The 24427-nt window shown below is 35.2% G+C and overlaps 1 protein-coding gene across 11 annotated transcripts in view; it reads left to right on the top strand.

Annotated features, from left to right (window-relative positions):
* tns1b (tensin 1b) overlaps positions 1–24427 on the top strand; it is a 255077-nt gene that overhangs the window by 124618 nt on the left and 106032 nt on the right. Inside the window, exon 1 of one of the 11 annotated variants that reach the window (XM_058786292.1) lies at positions 11197–11604. The exons of the other annotated variants lie outside the window; for them this stretch is intronic. Within the exon in view, the coding sequence (XP_058642275.1) occupies positions 11584–11604 (21 nt within the window). The 5' untranslated portion in view covers positions 11197–11583. Of the gene's footprint in view, positions 1–11196; positions 11605–24427 lie in introns of those variants that run through there. 11 annotated transcript variants of the gene reach the window in all.

Below are 24427 nucleotides of genomic sequence, written 5' to 3' on the forward strand. Positions count from 1 at the left end.
CCAAAAGTTCTATTTTGGTCTCATCTGACCACATGACTTTCTCCCATGACTCCTCTGGATCATCCAAATGGTCATTGGCAAACTTAAGTCGGGCCTGGACATGTGCTGGTTTAAGCAGGGGAACCTTCCGTGCCATGCATGATTTCAAACCATGACGCCTTAGTGTATTACCAACAGTAACCTTGGAAACGGTGGTCCCAGCTCTTTTCAGGTCATTGACCAGCTCCTCCCATGTAGTTCTGGGCTGATTTCTCACCTTTCTTAGGATCATTGAGACCCCACGAGGTGAGATCTTGCATGGAGCCCCAGTCCGAGGGAGATTGACAGTCATGTTTAGCTTCTTCCATTTTCTAATGATTGCTCCAACAGTGGACCTTTTTCACCAAGCTGCTTGGCAATTTCCTGTAGCCCTTTCCAGCCTTGTGGAGGTGTACAATTTTGTCTCTAGTGTCTTTGGACAGCTCTTTGGTCTTGGCCATGTTAGTAGTTGGATTCTTACTGATTGTATGGGGTGGACAGGTGTCTTTATGCAGCTAACGACCTCAAAGAGGTGCATCTAATTTAGGATAATAAATGGAGTGGAGGTGGACATTTTAAAGGCAGACTAACAGGTCTTTGAGGGTCAGAATTCTAGCTGATAGACAGGTGTTCAAATACTTATTTGCAGCTGTATCATACAAATAAATAGTTAAATCATACATTGTGATTTCTGGATTTTTTTTTTAGATTATGTCTCTCACAGTGGACATGCACCTACGATGACAATTTCAGACCCCTCCATGATTTCTAAGTGGGAGAACTTGCAAAATAGCAGGGTGTTCAAATACTTATTTTCCTCACTGTATATCTGTCTATCTATCTGCCTATCTGTTTGTCTGCCTGTCCATCATCCATCCATCCGTCCATCTCTCCGTCTCATCCATCCATCTCTCCGTCTCCATCCGTCCGTCCGTCCGTCCATCCATATTTTTAACTAAAAGTCTTTTGTTAAATAATAGCCACATGCAGCTAAAAGCCTGTTGTCTCTTTTTGTGTGAGTTTTGAAGCCGAATGTTTGTCTATGAGGGGTCACTCCAAATGTTTCGTTTGATCAGAACCTGCTTTATTTGATTATGCGTTTTTATCAGCCTGGCTCTTGTTTGCATACGGAAGGCAATAAAGTGCGAGCGACTGATCGTGTGAGAGAACAAGATCTCCCTGAATCATCAAAATGTGTTTGACTCCACTGCAGCTGGAAACCCTACACTGCAGAACATTTAGACCTTCAGGATTATTGCATGTTAGCTATGAGGTATGTGTCAGAAGCCTTTTAAACTCTTTCTTTAGTAACGAGATGCAGCAACCTGGTAGTATTTAGAGAGAATATAGTGTTTATTTAGTACCACATGACCAGAGCCAGTCATATTAGTTTAGATGATTCCCATGCAATTTTTGCATAGAACATTGCTGGGGAACCATGAGATGGAAGGCATCATGCATACGCATTTGTATTAGGGGTAAATGAATACTGATAAGAGACAGTAATGTTATTTGGGTAGTTTAGCCATGTTTTCAACATGCTTCTTTTTGTTTTGAAATTATCTTTCTCACCATCTTTTCTGATTGTTGCTCACCAAAGCTGCATTTAGAAATAAGTACAGTAAGTACAGTAATATTGTGGAATATTATTACAATTTAAAATAACTGCTTTCTATTTGATTTTTTTTTTTTTTTTTTTAAATGTAATTTGTTCCTTTGATGCAAAGCTGAATTTTCAGCATCATTACTCCAGTCTTCAGGGTCACATGATATTTCAGAAATCATAATATATGACCCTGGACCACAAAACCAGTCTTAAGTCGCTGGGGTATATTTGTAGCAATAGACAAAAATACATTGTATGGGTCAAAATTATTTCTTTCATGCCAAAAATCATTAGGATATTAAGTAAAGATCATGTTCCATGAAGATATTTTGTAAATTTCCTATCGTAAATATATCAAAGCTTAATTTTTGATTAGTAATATGCATTGCTAAGGACTTCATTTGGACAACTTTAAAGGCGATTCTCTCAATATTTGGACTTTTTTGCACCCTCAGATTCCAGATTTTCAAATAGTTGTGTATCAGCCAAATAGGATAATGTCCTATCCTGACAAACCATACATCAATGGAAAGCATATTTATTCAGCTTTCAGATTATATATAAATCTCCATTTAAAAAAATTGACCCTTTATGACTGGTTTTGTGGTCCAGAGTTACATATGATGATTTGGATCTCATTTCTTATTATTATCAATGATAAAAACAGTTGTGCTGCCTCATATGTTTGTGGAAACTGCTTTTTATTTATTTTTAATTTTTTTCATTTTTAGCAAAATTTTTTGCATTTTTTTGTGACATACATCAGATGGTCACTGTGCAGATGAAGACTAGACGTCTGAGGCTGGACTGACCACATGCTAATCCCAGAGAATTCCTGCTGGCTCAGAGCGCTTTTTACTAAACCTAAAAATCAGCATCAGGATTTTTTTCTTGCAGTGCCACAGCACTAAAGTTCTTGTCTGCGCTCCAACCCAGAACATTCTCTCTTGCTGTAATTGTTGATTATTTCCATTGCTTGGCATTCGTTTACTCGTCGGTCTCTGTAGGAACTTGATATGTCGACGTAGTCATCACTCTGCCAGAGTGTGAGAGTCTGCGTGATTTTGATGAACGTATGTGTGTACATTCTGTTGATTCGAGCAGTGTTGGGTTCCTGCGGTGAGCCTGACTGTGAGTAGACTTGATATCGTGTGACCTCATTGAATTGGTCTTCATGGACCAAAACTTTTGAGAGTCATAAAAACAATTCCATTCCATGTATGGAGTCATTGTACAGATGGTTTCACAATGCATCTCCACCAATAATGCATTAAAGGGATAATTCACCCAAAAATGAGCATTCTTTCATTATTTATAGGTTCCAAGCCTCTATGGCTTTCTTTCTTCTGTGCAACACAAAATAAACTACATGGGGTCAACATAACATTGGAGTCCTTTGGCTTTCATTGTACTTTATAAAACAAATCTTCGGCTCAAAAAAATTTAACGCAACTGTTTGTTACCACAACTTCTAATGAAATTGTTCAATCAGCAAACTACACTTACTCGGAACAACTTATTTTGTAGAATAAATGCAAATTTTTAAGTTAATTGCTCAAAAATTAAGTTGTTATTATTTCAGCATGTTTGAGTGGTGGCCCTGGAACCAATTCTTCTGGTCTATTTCAGTCCAAATGAACAGCTAGCGTAGCACATGCTAAATGTAACTTATTATGCAACAAAAGTAATACAAATCAAATGGTTTAATTAAATCAATAAGTTAGAATTTTTAACCTGTGACTATGCATTTATTTAAGTTTGTGGTAATTAATTTATTTGGGGGTGATGATTATTATCAATGATAAAAACAGTTGTGCTGCCTCATATGTTTGTGGAAACTGCTTTTATTTTATTTTTAATTTTTTCATTTTTAGCAAAATTTTTGCATTTTTTGTGACATACATCAGATGGTCACTGTGCAGATGAAGACTAGACGTCTGAGGCTGGACTGACCACATGCTAATCCCAGAGAATTCCTGCTGGCTCAGAGCGCTTTTACTAAACCTAAAAATCAGCATCAGGATTTTTTCTTGCAGTGCCACAGCACTAAAGTTCTTGTCTGCGCTCCAACCCAGAACATTCTCTCTTGCTGTAATTGTTGATTATTTCCATTGCTTGGCATTCGTTTACTCGTCGGTCTCTGTAGGAACTTGATATGTCGACGTAGTCATCACTCTGCCAGAGTGTGAGAGTCTGCGTGATTTTGATGAACGTATGTGTGTACATTCTGTTGATTCGAGCAGTGTTGGGTTCCTGCGGTGAGCCTGACTGTGAGTAGACTTGATATCGTGTGACCTCATTGAATTGGTCTTCATGGACCAAAACTTTTGAGAGTCATAAAAACAATTCCATTCCATGTATGGAGTCATTGTACAGATGGTTTCACAATGCATCTCCACCAATAATGCATTAAAGGGATAATTCACCCAAAAATGAGCATTCTTTCATTATTTATAGGTTCCAAGCCTCTATGGCTTTCTTTCTTCTGTGCAACACAAAATAAACTACATGGGGTCAACATAACATTGGAGTCCTTTGGCTTTCATTGTACTTTATAAAAACAAATCTTTCGGCTCAAAAAAAATTTAACGCAACTGTTTGTTACCACAACTTCTAATGAAATTGTTCAATCAGCAAACTACACTTACTCGGAACAACTTATTTTGTAGAATAAATGCAAATTTTTAAGTTAATTGCTCAAAAAATTAAGTTGTTATTATTTCAGCATGTTTGAGTGGTGGCCCTGGAACCAATTCTTCTGGTCTATTTCAGTCCAAATGAACAGCTAGCGTAGCACATGCTAAATGTAACTTATTATGCAACAAAAGTAATACAAATCAAATGGTTTAATTAAATCAATAAGTTAGAATTTTTAACCTGTGACTATGCATTTATTTAAGTTTGTGGTAATTAATTTATTTGGGGTGATGATGATGATGATGATAATAATAATTAATATTATTATTAACTAAAAATGAACTAACTAAATAGCTTCATACAGTTTTGTCTGTAAGTCGTACATTTTTTAAACTGAATAAGGTTAAATAAATGATGGCAGAATTTTCTTTCCTTAAAAAAAACAAAACAGAAAATAACCCACAGAAAATAACTATTCTCATTATCCAGTCCTATGCAACACATACTGGGAAATCCACTGCCAAATTTTAGTTTTCAAGACAAATTCTGTAAGTTACTATAGCTAATTTTTTATTTTATTTTATATTTTATTTTGTCTTATTTCATTTTTTATTTATTTATTTATTTTTTATTTATCAGTGAATTGCTGAATTTACAGTTTAAATTGATGTAATGATCAACATTATGATGTCAATCAAAATAATCCTTGCAACTTAAAAGGTTTAATTAAATCAATAAATATTTATTTTTATCTTGCAACTATTCATTTAAGTTGTGGTTATAGGTCTCCTGAGAGAGAGAGAGAGAGAGAGAGTAAATGATGACAGAATTTTCATTTTCATTTTTCGTTTTGAAACTGTCTCTTTAAATACAAGCATGTTTTATTAATCACAGCAGCTACAACTTTATACGATTCTTAAAATATGCTGACGCAGGTTATGATCATCAGTTCACGTCTTTAGCATACGTGAGGATTGGTAGTGATGTTGTGTCCTTACCACCCGCAGCTTGAAGAGAGCTTGAGGAATTCACAGTTTGTTGAATGTGCGCTCCATATGTGAGCATGAACGCTGCGGTGGGCTGCCTATTCACGCACCTGCCTCTCTACAGGGCTCTGATTGGCCCCTGCGTGTTCCAGCAGGATGTTCCTTCACGGAATCACGGGAATGTTCTCCTGTAGTGTGCTGGTTTTCAGGAATGGTTCTTGTTTTGGGACCTCTTGGGCTCTCGTGCCATGCTACACCTGGCATTTTTTTCCTCTTACACTAGCTGCAAACATTAAACACCATCCTGAGTGTTACTTATAACGATGCTTATTACAGGCAACACCGAGAGGATCATTAAAGATAATAAAATCCAGGACACAGGATATATGTCAGACTCATAACGTGCCAGCATCTAATAGGGGATTTTTTAAAGACAGGTCTGCATTCTTTGTTCGTGTTTCTGTTGTTGTTTCGAAGCAAATATGCATGCATAATTTTTCAAGCGAGTTCTCCTATTTTAAATTATTTTGCTGAAGTATCAGTGATTTCATTCACATGCACATGAAATTTAAATTAAAATTGGTTGCGATCATGTATGTGATTGAGTTGTTTTTTTTTGTCATTTTTAGCAGTTGTATGTATACACACGTGTGTGTGTGTGTAGAGAGAGAGAAAGAGAGATTTTATTGATTTTTATTTCAGTTTTAATTATTTTAATACATCAAGTAAACTAAATTAAAATGAGAAATTTTACCTTGGAAACTAGTTGAAATTTTTTTTTTTTTTTTTTTTTTTTATATATTTAATTTAATTTTAATTAACAATTATTTTTAATTAACCAATATTTAAGTGTCTAGACACTCAAATAACCAGTGGTGGACTAATTAGTAACTTGTGCACACATTCAAGTTCCGATGATCCAGTTATTGGCTCATTTTGACTGGATCATTGAATCACAGAGTTGTTTACTTTCATAAAATATTACTCATTTTCAGTTTTATTTGAGTAAAAGTACAAAAGTATTTTATTTTTAATGTGCTTAAGTGTTAAAAGTAAAAAGTACTCACTGATGAACCATGTTTATTAATTATTCTAGCCAACACCAGTCAGACTAGTCATTAGTCAGCACTAATTGGAAATAATAGTGCGTACATTAAATATGTATTAACCTACAATTACAAACCTTTTTAAATTACATTTTTTAATATAATTTAAATCAAATGTAAAAAAAAAAAAAAAAAAAAAAATATATATATATATATATATATATATATATATATATATAATAATTATATAGATTGGTAGTAGTTTACCACAAATTTACCTAACATTGTATTTTTGAGTAATACATTGACGAAAGGTCTTGCTAACAAGCAAAGTCCACATCAAGTGCCGCATTTGGGACAAGGCCAATATTTCACTTGATGGGATAGCTGTGCTTTCCCTCTGCTCTTCTCCTCCTCTTTCGTCAGGCTTGTCATTAATGCTGGATTCTGCGTCCCACATCATACCAACATCTGGTAAGGGACGCTCCGAACAGACATCTCACTTTGAAGCTGACGTCTTCTGTATAATTATTTTGATATCACCAAACAAAACAGCTCATGTTTTCCAATAGGATGGTGCGCTCCGAAAAAAGACCTTCAATTGTTAGCTTTGTGGAAACCACCATCAGAAATGATGATTAGATGGCACGATTGCACAAAGTCACGCCCAAACAAATGATTGTCTGTGTTTTTAGGAGCGCAAAGAGCTGTATTTTTCAGAATCAACCTGGAGCATCAGCAAGTTGAAAAATGGTTAATAAAAAAAAAATATATATATATATTATATAATATATTTTTTTATACCGGTGTATGTATATACAGTATATATGTATGTAAATATAATATAATATAATGTTAAACCTCCAGAAAAAATGTAATAAAAAAATAATTATTTTATTATATATTATTTTATTTATTTATTTTTTTTTTTCGTAATTGGTTTATTTTAAATATGATGTTGAGGAAAAAAAATCAGAATACACAACTTTTTTTTATTTATTAATTTACTTTTTTTTTTTAATGGTCATCAATAGACCACATAATGATGTAGTTATAGCATCTACCAGCAGGAGAGAAGCTAACCAGCTAAACCCTGACCCCCTGGTAATAATAGTTAGCATGCATGTTGTTTTGGCTGTGGTTTCTGAGGCTGTTTGTCAGCGAGAGGTGTGGGGTGTGTAATCTGAACAGACCCCTCCGACTGCATTCAACAGAGAGCACATTGTATTGTACTTCAATCTCAAGAGTCTTCGTAGGAGCATGTTCACTCCAGTCCCACTTCAAAGAGAGAGACGCTTGTTACTCTAATAGTTTTTGTGCCATTCATGAAAACAGATAATGTTATCTGCTCTCGTCATCAGGGCTCAGATAAACCTTTGAGAAACCAATTTGTTGGCTTTAGTGGTCAGCTGCTTTTTCATAATAGAAACTTTTCCATGTAAATTGGATAATTACATTGTAAGAAGGTTTTACGTCATTTACATTAATGAAGTGGTATAGGGCTGCACAGTTGATTGAATTAAATAGTGATTATTGCCTTATTAAATGTAAACAAAACAAAATGCTCTCTCTCTCTCTCTCTCTCTCTCTCTCTCTATATATATAAATAATAGTGTAATGTAGTAAAATAGTAAAAGAATATATTAAATATTTAGAAAAATATGGAAATTATTGCATATTTTACTGTATTTAAGGTTTTCCAACAATGAATTTAAAATAATTTCCAACTTACAGAAAATATTTATTTATTTACTTGTTTGTATTTTTAAAATATTAATAATTTTTAAATAAATATTATTCATAAATTGATACAACTATTTTATTAAAACTATTCAGCCCTAATGTGCTTGTAGTTAAATTAAAGGAGAATTAGAAGTTGAAAATAAGTATTTTTATCCTGAGGGCAGAAGGTTACAGCACTAAAGCTGTCAGTATCTTCTCAATAATTGCTTCGGTTCTGTCTGGTCTCAAACAGCCCTGAAGCCAGTGTTAAATTCTATGCTGTTAGTGAGGCTGTATGATCACCTGCCTGTTTTCTTCAGAAGTTTGAGCGACCTTTTTAAAAAATAAATAAATAAAATAAAAATAAAATAAAATAAAATTTCTATATATATATATATATATATATATATAGCAGGGGTCGCACTGCATTGATATTCCTCAGACATTCTGTTTAGGATTTATTTTAACTGCAAGTTTTAAAATTTCTGCAATTGATTTAAGCTTGAACCACTGAATTGTGCAAACTGCATTCACACTTTGCTTTGTAGATTTGATCAATTAAGTTTGTAAATCTCTCTTTTGGTTTGATTTAAATGTGTAGCACTCAAAACGTAGCCAACAATCTAATACTTGCATATATATCAGTTTGCACACTGAATTGTGTTTGAACTCTTCTGTCTTGCTTTTATTTAACCATATAGCCTTTATGCTGCAAAGGTAGAACTGTGCTATGTTTTGATTCTCATGCACATCCAGCAGTGATTGTGATGACAATGATAAAGGAACTACGACTTGCTACTTTGCTGCACTGGTATTTCCTTCAGGGACAGTTGTATAAATCTAGTGTTGTTGTGTTTTGTCTGTAATCCATCAGCCAGTGAGCATCCTTCAGAAGCTCAAACACTCTGGCTGTTTTAAAGAGGATTGAAGTCGTTTGTTTTATAAATCAGAGTCGGTCTGGGAGAGCGTTGCTCGGCGGTGTTCTTCAGATCAGTGCTTTACAGCTACACGGCTCACGCTGGGTGCTCTTCTGCGTAACTCAGCCTGCCTTTGAGCTTGTCAACTCATGTTAAACCTGTAAACTGAGAACTTGATAACAACTAGAGGAGGAGAGAGGAGAGGGGTGGGCTGATGAGAAGGCTGAAAAGCTTTTGTCTGTCAAAACCAAGTCCAACCCACAGAACTTGCTGGGGATTTCAGCTGTGTTTGGGTCAATTCTCATGTGATGGTTCAGATATTTAGCTTTTTTTTCTTTAATCCAAATATTTTTTTCTTTATTTTCTTTTGAGATACAGACATGACATTCACCTAGAAATTTACCAAACATAAAATATTTTCCTTTTTTAAAATATGTACAATATTTTTGAAACATTATTCCATTTTGATTATGAAGATTTCACAAATACATTTAAATGTTACTTTTTTAAAATGTACGTGTATGCATATATATGAAAAAAACCCATTATTTAAATTTTTGCATTATCTTAAAATTTCAAATGTAGTTAGTTTCATAATACTTAATTCACTAAAACTGATATACCATTCTATCACAAATTAAGTATTAAATTTAGTATTACATTTAAATATTACATTAAGTATTTTTGTTTAAATATTACTTATAAAAATATCATATATAAGGAATAATAGAAAAATAATGCACACCTGAGGTGGTGATGCGGTCACGACACGTTATTTATATATATATATATATATATATATATATATATATATATATATATATATATATATATATATATATATATATATATATATATATATATATATATATATATATATATATATATATATATATATATATACACACACACACACATATATACGTATACATATATACACACACATATATATATACACATATATACACACATACATATATACACATATATACACACACACATATATACACATATACATATATACACACATATACACATATACATATATACACACACACATATACACACACACATATATACATATATACACACACACACACACATATATACACACATACATATACACACACATACATATATACACACACATATATATACACACACATACATATATACACACATACACACATATACATATATACACACATACACACATATACATATATACACATATATACACATACATACATACATACACACATGTGTATATATATACACACTGTAAAATATCTAAAGTTGAGAACTTAAAAGTTTAAGGCAGCCAGCTTCAGGAGATTTTTGAATTTTGTCAACTTGTTGTTTTCAGTTTATACAACAAAAAGTTGAGAGAATTAAAAAATCTCCTGAAGCTGGTTGCCTTAAACTTCTCTCTCTCTTTCTCTCCCTCTCTCTCAATTCAATTCAATTCAATATTGCTTTATTGGCATGACTGTAAAAAATACAATATTGCCAAAGCTTGAAATATATGTGGAGAAATATAATAACAATGAAAAGATCAAAATAATAGAATAAAAACCTTATAACAATATAAACTTAAATAAACAGTGTAACAAATAAGAACTTATTATGTGAAAATTTCATACCACAGTGTTTAACACATAAACACACACAGGCTGAGGGTCACTGTGGCGGACAGTAGGGAAACACACTGAGGTCAGACGTAATACACATATTACACTCATTACACACATTCACCTGCTGTCTCTCAGGCTGTGGCACGTCCACACGTATCTCGCAGCCAGTGCTGCTGTCTGTCCCTCTCCTAGTACTATCTTTATTTGTTCTGTTTCACTAATTTCACTAAAGTTCTTTATTAAGTTAAGTACAGGTTTCTTATTGATATGTATTTCTCTCTCTCTCTCTCTCTCTCTCTCTCTCTCTCTGTATATATATATATATATATATATATATATAATAAAATAATATTATTATTAACATTATCAATATTATTAACAAATGCACTTTTAAAGTTACTGGTCAACTGATGTGTAATTTTGCTTAAAAATACTTTTTTTCCTATGCATTTGGCGCTTGATGAGTGTTAATTTTGGACCTTGTGTATATTTTTCTAAGGATTTTTTCCCCCTGTCTGTTTCATAAATGCTCACAGTGAGCAAAAGGGAGGGAGAGAGAGAGAGAGAGAGAGAGAGAGAGCAAAAAAGGGAGGGCAAAAAAGTGAGAGGGAAAGGGGAATGGCAGTAGCCTGCAGCTAGACTTCCTAGATTTCCGTGCCGTGCGCTCGTTGAGTTTGTAGGTGCTGCGTCTGGATCTGACCTCCTCTCTTAGTCCATAGCCATATATAGTGTGAATATCTTTTATGATCCTCTTTTTTTTTTTTTTTTTTTGGCTAGAGTGAACAGGGAATGTGAGTCAACATTTTAGCCTTTCTCGGGAAGCCAAGAAAGCCGCCGTGTTTGCGCACACATCTACACACTCACTCCTGCTGGCTGGATTATAGCGTGTGTTTGAGAGAGGTGCGCTGCCGAAGAGTCGGACCGGACGATCCTGCAATACTCTCAGCTCGGAGGAGAATGCGGCGCTGGGGCTGAAACACACACACGCACACACACACGCATTCTTACCCACTGAGGATGGCCACCGCTGTATTTCAGGTAGGGAGATGGTGACACTGCTCGCTGCCGCTGGGAACCTCCTCAGATATCTGGGGAATTTTAACCTCATTTGCTCTCGGAGCTGCGCGTGTGTGCGCCTCCGACGGTTTGTTTGCTTGTTCTGTGTGAAGACAGAGAGTAAGTGTTCGCAGACGTGTTTAAGTCAAGCTCAGACTGCAGGACGTGTGAGACGAGAACAGTCAAGTTAAACACTGGCTTTGGAATGAGACCCGATGCTGAAAGTAAATCAAACTGCTAGTGTAACTAAACTAAACCAGCGCTGAGCTGACATGAGCTAAATATTGACACTATTGTCTTTATAGGATTATGCTTTACAGCAGAATCTGAACTCTGTAGTCGAGTTTCCGTAATTGATTCTGCTATTTTCTTAGTGAATCCGTTTTGTATAAAGCGCTATAGAAATAAAGGTGACTTGACTTGTTGTAACATTTTGGTGCTTTCACAGTGATTTTAAAGGAATAGTTCACCTGAAAATTAAAATCGTCATTTATTCATCCTCAAACCTGCATGACTTTGGTGATATTTTGAAGAAGAGTTCATACCTTTAAACTCCTCAAAATGACAGAAAACTGTAGAATTAGCATAAAATAGTCTATATATGTCAAGACTTCTGAAGTCGTTAATTTTTTTTGTGAGAGGAACAGACTGAAATTGAAGTCATTATTTACTGAAAAGCTTTCCCTTTGCTGCTTTGTCCTTTAAATTATGTAATGATGTTTGGTTTTGTTGGCATGAGACCAAGCTCAATGTATTTAAAGACATCACATTTAAATAGTAGGAAGATTTACAGCTTTAACATTAGCCTTCAAAATGTGAACTGAATTGAGCCGGATAATGACACTAAATTTGCAGATCTGACACTGTTATTGAACTGAATCGAATCAACATTGAACTTGAGCTGAATCTCTTCACTAGAGCTGCTTTTACAATTGATGAATTTTACAACATTAACACTGTTATTTTTCTGTTTATTGATACGAATTGCTATATAAATATACGTGACTTGGCTTAAATTATACAGACTTGGCTGATTATATGCTGGTTGCCAAACGATAGCAACTTGTCTGCTTGTGTTTATGTGCATTTCCGATCTGCTGAGAGTGTAGAGTGAGAACTCGAGTCAGACTCCGTTGTCAGTGTTTTGAGCGAGTCTCCGGTCTGGTGTAGGTGTCACTATGGTCTCACAGCGAGGACGCTCAGCTTTGATTTGGGTCTCTGAGTGGCATGTTTTCAGAGCTTCCCTTTCTGCTGTAACAAATGCGGCTGACAGGATGACAAAGCTGCTGTTAAATGCTGAACAATAGCCGTCCCCCTGTGGCGCAGACAAGCACCACGGCGTGTGGCTTTCTCTTCTGAATACGCATCCTACCAAACCTGTCAAGAACCTTTATTTTATTTATTTTATTTTTAATACAATTACATTGTTTTCATGAGATTTTGTTTTGACATTACTAATGCTATTAATGCTATTATTAAATTCATAACGGATTTATACATCAGATGGTATGCCTTTAAATTATGCTGATTTTCTTTAAACAATTTTTTTTTCTTTAATACAGTAAAGGATTATTGTTACAGTAGTAAAAATCTATCAGAGTATAATGGTAAAAACAGTTAAACATCTGGACACAGTAAAGAGAATTTGTGTGGTAAATGTTCATTATTTCATTAATCTTTATATATATATATATATATATAGGGTAAAATGTGACCTGGACATATTTTAATGACATTCACCCTTGCTCAAACCCTCTCACAGGTTTTCTCCATTGACCAGACATAACCTGATGACCCTGAGGTCAGGACAGGCAGTGACCTTAAATGTCAAACACCAGACTCTTGAGTAGTGTCCATTATTTATGATGCTGCAAACTCAACTAATGTGTTTATGGCATCAGGGGTTAGATAAAGCTTGTGGCTTTTCAAGTACCAGGGCAGTTATTGCAAATTCTCAGTTGGCAAAACTCCGATGACGATCTGGTGCTGTAAAGCGTTATCGTGTCGTCTATGCACACCCATGCAACATTTATAGCTCTGTTTGTTCCCCTCTCGTCCATTCTACCTCAACCATGGGAAAGAATGCACACTTTGTGTTTTTGGCACATTTGCAGATGCAATTTGGACTAATTTGGCTCAAATTGAGGGGAAAAAGAAATAATGCTGCTGTGAACACATCCAGTGTATCTAGAGATAGCGAGAGGAGGAAATAGATGGTTTCAGTTTCTCATGACTGCGTCCCTCATAACGAATGCGTTTTATTCCCCAGACTCCGTTTGAGTTGTGCACATTTTTCTCCATTATCAGTTCATTTTTGCATGTGCCGCAGATTCTACAGTGTTTGATCTTGTATGAGAGCTTCACGCAGGTTTCATTGCATGCTGAAACACCAGTGAAACTATCAGCTGATGGAGCTTAAGAACCTGCAGTGACTCAGATATGAAAGAAGGAGATTTGCGGTCAATCAAACAGGGCTAATTAAGCGACCATTTTGTTAGTTTCCCTGCTAAGCTGTCTGATCCGTGATCGCTGCCAACCGTTTGATGCTGAAGGCTTTTTTCTTCTGAGAGAAAGTTTCTGTTTCTTCCAGTGAGTTATTGGCAGGCCCACACGGAGTATGAATATGCAAATCTCCACAGAGAGCTCTGCAGATTTCTGCAGACTCACAAAGATATGCACATCCCATTGCGTCTCTATCCATCAATTTCCTTATATAAGTTTTCATTAAGTTTATTATGCTTGCCAATATTGCTGCTTTATTGTAGAGATTTACAGAACTCTAGTACAGTTTGAAAATTACACTACCGTTCAAAAGTTTGGGGTCAGTAAGAAATGAATAATTTTATTCAGCAAAGATGCTTTAAATTGCCCAAAAGAGACATTTGCTGTATAATGTTAAGATTTCAATTTAAAATCTGTTTTCAAAGAATCCTGAAAAAAAATATTAAGCAGCACAACCGTTTTCATCATTGATGATTATAAGAAATATTGCTTGTAGCAAATCAGCATATTAGGATGATTTCTGGAGGATCACGTGACTGAAGACTGGAGTAATGATGCTGAAAATTCAGCTTTGCATCACAGGAATAAATTGCATTTTAAAATATATTTAAATAAAAAAATATTTTAAAATTCTCAGAATATTTCACTTTTTACTGTTTTTAATCAAATTAATACAGCCTTGGTAAGCAAAAGAGGCTTCTTTTAAAAACATGAAAAATATTTCTGATTACCGGTTTGATTAAACGTATTCAGCTTACAGTAATTAAACAAATGCTTCAGTGTTTCTGCATTCGGATATATACCTCACTCTAACTAATACATTTTTATCATCTTTAACTCTTTAACGCTCCACAGAATTCTACTTCGAAACTGCAAAAGTGCAAAATGAGCTGTCTGGGCATAGTTATTGGTAACTTGTTGGCTGATTTTTACAGTGATAATGGTTTCAAATATTAACAAGGCATGCAGAAAAAAAGCTTTCTTTTGCTTTATGGTCTACGTTTAGTCTCCAGGCAATCATCGAAAGAGAGAGACTGTAGCGGGTTGGTTGAGCTCGGCGCAGTTTTCTTCGGCATTCCTCCTGTTGGCTTCGGCTGTGATTTAGAGGCTCCTCTGTTACTGCAGTTCCAACATTTCCCACTTACACACAGCGAGGCAGATGAATCCAGATCCACAGCACTCTAACACTGTGGAATTCTGTGTGATAAATGTGCATTAAAAAAAAACGGGCTGTTATGGAAGTTCAAGGATCATTTGATCTCATGGCTGGAAGATGTATTTAGTGTCGGCTTGGATTCCGCCAGATAAATAAATCTGCATCTCTGCTGTTAGAGAGTTTGGCCAGCCGTCCAATGTCGAGATCGACTAACTTTTCCTCCTAGAAAAGCTGCATCCAACTTGGATGTTCAAATATACCAGCGGATTATGCAAAAGAGCAGTTTGGTTTGTGCATGTGGGCTTGTTAAGAAGCATTCGCAACATGCATAAACGGAAATTACAGCTTTGGAGGTAAATGATAGGTCTCGTAACTGGCTCGTAAATTTGAGAGTATTTTTCGAGTGTCGTTAAGCTTGTTTACATTCTTGTGCCATGTTTTAGCTCTCGTCACATCAAACCTGGAGATCTTTACCACAAATTCATACCGTGACAAAACAACTTTCATTATTCTCCAGGGTTGATGGGAATTGTTTTTTTTTTTTTTTTTTGGAAGCAGCTCTTCTTTCTTCTTTCCATATTGAAGCAGGTCGTCCTTGTACTTCTCAGATGTCTTATCAAGGGAGAACTAATATTTATTTCCGAATAACATGCTGCTTACTGCAGATGTTTGAGTTATGACGAGACTCGCATGGAATCTGCACTTGCAGAATTTAGCAGAGAGTTTTTCTCAGAAATTTAGTATGTAAATAAATACATTTCATCAAATGTATGTATTTGCTCAATCACTACATCATTACATTTTATTTATATTGGCCATCCTGTAGTTTAGATCAACCACTGATGTAGATAATGGAAGAAAAAAAAAAAGCTGAAATTAACTCACATTTTTGTTTAAAAGATACCATTTACAGTTTGTTTTTGAAAGAAGTCTGAAATTCTCACCAAGGCTGAATATATTTGATCAAAAATTAGTGCTGTCAAACGATTAATCACATTCAAAGTAAGTTTTTGTTTACATAATGTTTATACTGTGTATATTTATTATGTGTATATATAAATACACACACACAGTATATATTTTGAAAGTATTTTCATGTATTTCCATGTATATATTTATATTCATATAATTGATATTATGTATTAATATTTTAAATGTATAAACTTAACATATTTCTCTTAAATATATACATGCATGTGTGTGTGTGTGTATTTATATATACATAATAAATATACACTGTACACACACATTATGTAAACAAATTTTTTTATTTTGGATGTGATTAATCACGATTAATCGTTTGACATCTCTAATCAAAATACAATAAAAACTGTGAAATATTGTAAAATATTATTAGTTTATATTATTATTTTTTTTATCTTTTCCATTTTATTTATATGCTGATTTGGGGCTCAAGTAACATTGTTTTATTATCAATTAATAATCAATTATTATGAATGTTCTGCTTTTGTGGAAACAAAATAAAGCCCTTTTGAACATTTTGAAAATTCAAAAGAACAGTGTTTATTTGAAATAGTATATTTTTGTAACAATGTAAATGTTTCTACTTTCGCCTTTCAGTTTAATAGGTTGCTAAATAAAAATATATATTTTTTTCTTCAAAACCCTTACCCTAAGTTACCCTAAACTTTTGAATTTGTGTGTATGTATAAATATTTGTAATTTATAAATATAAATTTTACACCTAAATAAATAAATACATACCCAATTGTTCACAAGTTCTATATACTCTCTACCCCTTGTTTGTTTATTATATATTTTGGCTAATTTGATTACATTTCAGCACCATTTAGCATAATTCCACCATTTTTGCTTCAAAATGCCGTCTGGGCCTGATCATGTCTTTGTTATCCTGCCATCGCTTACACCTAGTTACTTTTCCATTCGGCTTTATGATCTTCAGACAGATAGACTTCCCCCTAATCCTTGTTGACTACCGTGTTAAAAGAGCCACTGTTTTCGAACAGCACCAGAGAAAATGCATTCAAGATGTCCACATTCTCCAGGGTTGTTAAATTAGAGTGCCAGCGAACACGAAATCTGACAAGATAGCCAAAATGTAACCAACATGGAGCTGTTTTGATTGGGGCCCCGCTTTTCACGAGGTCACAGCAAATTAGCAGCGATCTTTAAGAGGTTTTCAGGCATTAGCAAGTTGAAGTCTGTCTCCGCCAAATGGTTGGAGGCTGTGAATGTTGGGAGGAGATGCTGACGGCGGCAGAAACACGCTCCACGGCATTCCTGTGTAGAAGCTGAGGCTCTGGGACGGTCGGGAGGGGGTTGATTTAAGACCCCTGCAGCATCTTCACAGCCTGCTGCAGTTTAAACGGATGAATGCGTTCGCTCTGCGGAAACAAAGCACCGCCGCTCGCTTGGATTGTTTATCACTGCAGGTTGGCGGGCGGCACGTTCAGCACGCCGGGGCTGATGGAGCACCCGTCAGGAAGATTGGGATCACACGAGTCGGAAAGCACAGGGCCTGGTTGCAACGAAACCTTAAGATAAGAAATCCCATCATAAATGAATAATCTCTAAGGATTTTCCTAACTTAAGGAGTTTCTTGCAACCGACTGTAGATGACAAACATGTTTCAGGAAGATTGAAATCTTCACTTTGAATACAAATAGTGTGAAAATTCAGATTAATCGGGTTTTATTTGCAATGTTTTAAGTAGTTGTACCAGTCACCATGTCTAGAAAAGGCATTAGTTGATGTGCCAATACAATGCCATTGGTCAAAGAAAATTTGTCATAATTTGCTATATATATGTTTTTTTTCATTGTGCATTCCAATGAATCTCAATGAAACTGCAGGGGTTTTTTTTTGGCTAGGTTAAAAACACAATAAACACATTTTGTTATCATGCTTTTATTGTGTTTTTAACCTAGCCAAAAAAAAAAAACCCTGCAGTTTCATTGAGATTCATTGGAATGCACAATGAAAAAAAACATAATTTTTGAGAATTGTTAAAAACAGTTATCTGTTTTTGCAAATTAACTCTTCATATATAAATATAAATTGCTGAAACTCTTCATTTACGGCAGATGCTGATAATGACAAAATTAATAAGCCTGGCCAATATGTATCAGTCTATCAAAAATGCCTGTGCAGTTTCATCACTTCCACAAAAGCAGAGGTCATAAATGTAATGAAATGTAAGCAGTTTCTGAAAATGATTTGGCCTCTACTCTATATTACTAATGTTGGCCATAAAAGATGTACAGTAATGGCATCTTTGGCTTGATTTCTGCTTCCCTAATGAATTGGCCGCTTGGTTTGAGGTGGATTATGCCAGCGTTACTTTTGCCTGTGCGTTGCATTAAGCAGGCATTTGGAGAGAAAGGACAGCGGTTGAGGGGCTCTCAGTCTCAGATGGGTGGAGATCACTTTTCTAAGCAGCTTTAGGAGAGTTGGCACTCTGTAGACCTGCTAAGAGGCCCACAGGAAGTCATGGGGCAGAATTAGTTAAAACATCCTGTCTTTGGGACACTTTCACACACTAAAGCTTCTATTCAGTCTAAGAGAGGTCGCAGTGATTAAAAACTCAAAGCAGTTATGAGGAGCTAATGTTCAGTGGCTATAATTGATTTACTTATTAAAGTTCCAGACCGTATGATATTAAACAGAATCGCTCAGACAAACGATAATTGCGCGTATTAACGGGACATTTTTGTCCTTGATAAACCGATAGGGTTTTTGGAAGGGATCTTGGGAAAGAGTGCAAGCATGGCAGCCACCAATCAGCAGTTAGGAACGCAGATTTGGAATGCTGTCATTTATAAGTTTGTAAAGATCTTTGTTTCTAAAATGGTTTGGTTAATGTAATAATGCTTTCAGCTGCCTATAAGAGTGTAGGCTGTTTAACAGAGATTTCCACAGATTTTCCACCAAAATCGGTGCTGAAAGTGTGATAAATGTCTGCAGAAATGTTGTCTTGTTTGTTCTGCAGCGACTGTTCATCTGATTCTAGATTGTGGAGTTCGTCTGATTGGAAATGAACAGAAGTCGGCAGCAGTTCACCACTGGATTTAAAGACCGAGTCAAATCAATCTGACCAAAGCCCGTACGGATGAGGGTCTGTGGTGCGTGCAAGTACCAGCGTAGCGGGTTCAGCCAGAAATATGTCTGGATGGTTAATTAACGATTGCCGCATCTTAAAATTTCAGTGCAATCATGTAGCTCTGTTTCTCACAAAAACTGGTTTTCGAAACCCACCGCCGCTGTTAGAAACACGGGCCGGCCGCTTCTCTTCCTGTTTGAGGTTTTTCAGCTTTAAGGTTCAGTTTTTGCGGCTTGTATGCAGTATTGTCCCCAGTAATTACTCTAACATGCCAGTCCTCCAGTCTGCTGGTCCCGTCAGGAGTGATTCATCGTGTTGTGTTTCTCTTCCTTGTATCCTGGCACCATGGATTGTGATGTTACAGCAGCCCGACTGACCTTAAAACACTCTCAAATTTTTATTTTTGAAATTTTTTTGTTTTTTTTTAGGATGGTATTATATTTTAATCATCTTTGTACGTATGCATTAGATATGAATGCAGTGACTTTTAGAGACATTCCATTCAGTTGTGCTCCATCCTGCATGCATTCATTTTTCAAGATGATGCATTTTTTCCAAGCCCCATTTTTAACTATTTGTTTAAATGTCTTTTATTGGAGTTTACATCGACGTTTACTGTAGAGAACCGTGCAGCTGCTGCATTTAAACAGCTGCAGTAAACAACACCTCTTCACAAGTCTAGTTTTTGATCTGTTCATGAACAAGTGCACTGCTTTATTACAGTGATTTGATTTACCGCAAGCAAGGGGTGTTTTTAGGCACAACCTGAAGCAGTAAAGTTAAGCCTACTACTTTACAGAGTAAAACAAAGTTACTGTAGTCCACAGACTTGAAACAGTATTATGAAGAAACCAAATGAAAATTCATTTTTATTCAGTTTTATTGATTAATTAGGGTATTTAAAGTTATTGGATATTGATTGATATATACCCAATTTATATATGTATATAATATTATTTATATATATATATACTTTTTATTTTTTTTATAGCTGTGTGTATTTACTGGCTAGAAATTACCCCTGAATGTTTATGATGTTATCTCCACCAAAGTAAGTTATTAAACACCATTGCTGCATCCCGGTTCACATACTATTGGTCCTTAGTAGCATTCAAAATTATAATTTATGTATCCCAGATTACAGTATGTTGAAATGACACATTACATTAATATTCTACTGTATTTCTAATGGCAAATATTACCCATTATGGTTAGGTGAGGATTAATTAGAACTACAAACACACAAAACTACAAACGTGGTGGACATTTGAGACCGACTGTAATGTAGAGAGGGGTGATTAACAATCAATATCTAACCTGATGAAAAAACATATCCGGGTTGTGTTTCATCTGCAACAACATTGCACATTTTTTTAAAGATGTGTTTGGTCATTAACTTTTAAATGCACCATTATGCAAACACATGAAGAGAGTTCTTGATTTGAAAGACCCACGACTGGTACTGTACTACTTCATTTTTCTCCAATACGGTAGGAAATTGAAGGATGTGGAAATGTGTTAACTGTGACAAAATGTTGGACAGGGCAGTTTAAACAGTCAAGGGCTGCACTTAGCTTAGCAACAGAGTGGTCTATTAAAGACGCAATTAGGAGATCTTGCTTACTATTCTGCTACACACTCAGAGGTTTATACTTTTTCTTCACAAAAGAGTACATGCTTTTAGGGCATAGTACAAATGGGCGAATTGGGACACAGCAAATACATAATTTGAAATGGAATGGTGGAAATCGAATTGTGGGCAGGAGTAGATGTTCCGCTCGTGTGTGAGGTTTAGATATTGTGTTTGTTCATGGGGACATTCCAGCGGTGGAGAACCAGTGAGCCACTGAACACGATGTGAAATATTTTGATGGTTGTACTACGTGGTGCTGATGGGAAACAGAGGAGGGGTTCGTGATCTTCAGGAGTATGTGGAGGTCTTATCAGGGCTCGGTCTCCCTGAGGAATGTTTATAGAAAGCAGGCCTGTTTCAGGGGTTGCTGGCACAGAGCTGCTGTGTGCTTGTTTGCTTTTGCATTTGATTTATGGGCCGGGCAGTGAAATAAAGGCAGGAAACCCAGAACCCGGCCCCGCCGTTCTTCTGATATGCAACATCACACAGCACTAAATCCCAGGAGTTTGCCAAAAACAGCCATAATTTAGTTTTTCATTACCAATTTTTTTAGCATCTTTGAACTCTTTTTTTTTTTTTTGTTGTGTTGATTTTGTTTTTGTTTTTTAAGACTAAGATAAAGATCATTTATTTTATTTCTAATTTAATTGAACAATTTTATATTTTATTTGTATTTTATTTTATTTTATTTTTTATTTATATAAATTTTTTTAAATGAGTCTTTACAAATTAAACGAGAAAATGTTGGGGTTTTGAATTAAAATCAGCATTTTATTTATTTGTTTAAGTTAGTTTTTAAATAAAGAGTCTTTACAAAGTCATAGATTCGATAAAGTTTGGAGTGAAAGTTTTTGTTAGTGATAGTATATTTTCGTTATATATTAAAAATGTATTTTATTGCCAAATATGAGTCAAATGCACCTTCAAGTCATTTTTTAATTTAAATTTTTAATTTTATTTGGTAAAGTTTGTATTTAAAACAATTAGGCCTAGTCTCTGCAAATTTATAGATTTGGTGAATACTAGGGAGAAAGTTTTGAATTGTTGAAAGTAACAGTATATTTTTTTTATTAATTTCATGAATTGATTTTATTGCATAATATGAGCCCTAATGGGTTAAATTTGCTTTAAAGTCAACATTTTATCAAAAATAACCCTTATTTACTTTTCTCTTAATACACATTCCTAACCTTAATCTGTAAAATTCATCAGTGCGCATTATTCCAAAGGAAAAAGGTTTGTCTTCATATTCTTTCATCAAAATGTCATAACGTGCTCTGCCTCTAAAATTTCTTTCCTGTTCACTTGATGTCAGAAATTCCTTTTTTCAATCCATCCCCTCTAATGGCTCTGTTTTGGTGTTTGATTATGCAGTCGGTCTTTATGGATAAAATCAAGTGGCGTCCTAATTTTTTTTATTTTTTTTTCTAATGTAATGTGTCCAGTTATGGAAATAAAATGAGTTGTAAAAGCAGTTTCACGTTGCCTGCTTTTGTTCTTAACCTAATGTGGATTCAAGAAAAGAATCTGCTGTAAAATGGTGTAAAAATGAGCTTGCTTGATAAAACCCTAATTGCAGTTGTTGAATCCGTTTATGTGAATCGGTATCTGTGCGTGTAAGAGAGAAATGCATCTATCTCTGTGTTTTTGTCGAGGCACGAGAGGTGAGGATAACTCATCTGGATAGCCGTTGTCTCCTAAGGTGGAATGAGTCGGTACTCCTCCTCACCTGCTTGTAAAGCAGAGTTTCTCTGGCCAATAACTCATCGTATCTTGTGAGTTAAATGCAGATGGCTCTGGCCTGTTTCAACCTGCCGTGTTTCACTGATAGCAAACAACCAGCTCATTCACTGGAAGGTCAACAATCCCAATTCATGCTGTAGATCATACTGAGATCATGTTTTATGTGTAGTGCAGAATGGGAATTGTGTTGCACAGTTTTCCTGATAGTGTTGTAACCGGTTCTCACTGTTTTAGAGCAGGATTGTGTTTCAGTGATTGCCCTTAGTTACTCATAAGTGTCTCGTGATTGGAGATTAACCTTTTGCTTTGGCTCAGTAGTCCTTGCTTTTTTTTTTTTTTGAGGAAATGACTGGGCAATTTTTCCATTCCTCCATGCCATGGCAAAGCTGGTGATTTGTAAACAGACAATACATTATGGCTTAATATTAGCCAGTCTGAGGGCTGTGCTGTTGCTCCTGTTGGTGTATGTGTGTAGATTTTAAAGGTAATATGAAGTTAACTCTTTTTACACATTTCTGCTTATGCATAGTTCCTCATTGAAAGTTTTATCCAAATAAATTTTTATTAAAAATGCAAAAACTGTAAAAATGTCAAAAATTGTTCTTAACTCCTGAAACAACTTCCAGTCCAATATATAAGTCGAGAGCAGACTTACATTTTTCCCATTGAAAAATGGAATGGAAAACCTAGAAATAATTGCAAAGTTATATTTTGATTTACAGGCCTGGAAAAGCCTTAAAAGTCCCAAATTAATGAAAACTAATGGACATTTCCATAGTGAATATTTTTTCTAGTTAAGTAATTTTTAAACTTAAGTTTTTTAAATTAGATGATGATGATGATGATGATGATGATGATTTAAAAAAAAAAAAAAAAAAAAACATTATACAGTAATCATCACCAAAGTTATGGGAAATTAATTTGGTCTTGAAATACATTAAAGGGATAGTTCACCCAAAAAATGAAAATTGTTTGAAAACTTGCCCTCAGGACATCTAAGATGTAGATGAGTTTGCTTCTTCATCAGAACAGATTTGGAGAAATGTAGCATTACATCACTTGCTCACCAATGGATCCTCTGCAGTGAATGGGTGCCGTCAGAATGAGAGTCCAAACAGCTGATAAAACCATCACAATAATCCACAAGTAATCCACACCACTCCAGTCCATCAGTTAAGGTCTTGTGAAGTGAAAAGCTGTGTGTTTGTAAGAAACAAATCCGTCATCCAGCCTCCTTGCAAATATTTCTCTCTTTCTGTGCTTTTTTGGTGCCAAATGCAAATATTCCATCATCTTGGATACACATGAAAGAGCTTGTGGAAAATGCAGTGCGTTGATCCAAGTGTTTTTGAGTTAAACGTGCTCAAGTGAGGTTTCCATCCACCACAACTACAACTTAATTTCAGCCAAAAATAAGAATTATGAATTATGAACAAATTCAATTTTGCTCTGTTCCTCACACAAATATACTGTATGGCAAAGCAGACTAGAAATATAGTGTTCTTTTTGGAGCTTGACAGCTACGGTCGCTGCCTGACATCTCCTTTTGTGTTTCATGAAGAAACCACAGGGTTTGGACGAGGCTAAGTAAATTATGTAAAAATGTCAAAATTTGGGTGAACTATTTCTTTAAAGTAGGTTTTGATTGGTGGATCTCCAGCACATGTGATGCGGGCTGCTGTCTTTAAGG

The sequence above is a fragment of the Onychostoma macrolepis genome, chromosome 09 (assembly GCF_012432095.1).
Source record: "Onychostoma macrolepis isolate SWU-2019 chromosome 09, ASM1243209v1, whole genome shotgun sequence".
Classification (NCBI taxonomy): domain Eukaryota; kingdom Metazoa; phylum Chordata; class Actinopteri; order Cypriniformes; family Cyprinidae; genus Onychostoma; species Onychostoma macrolepis.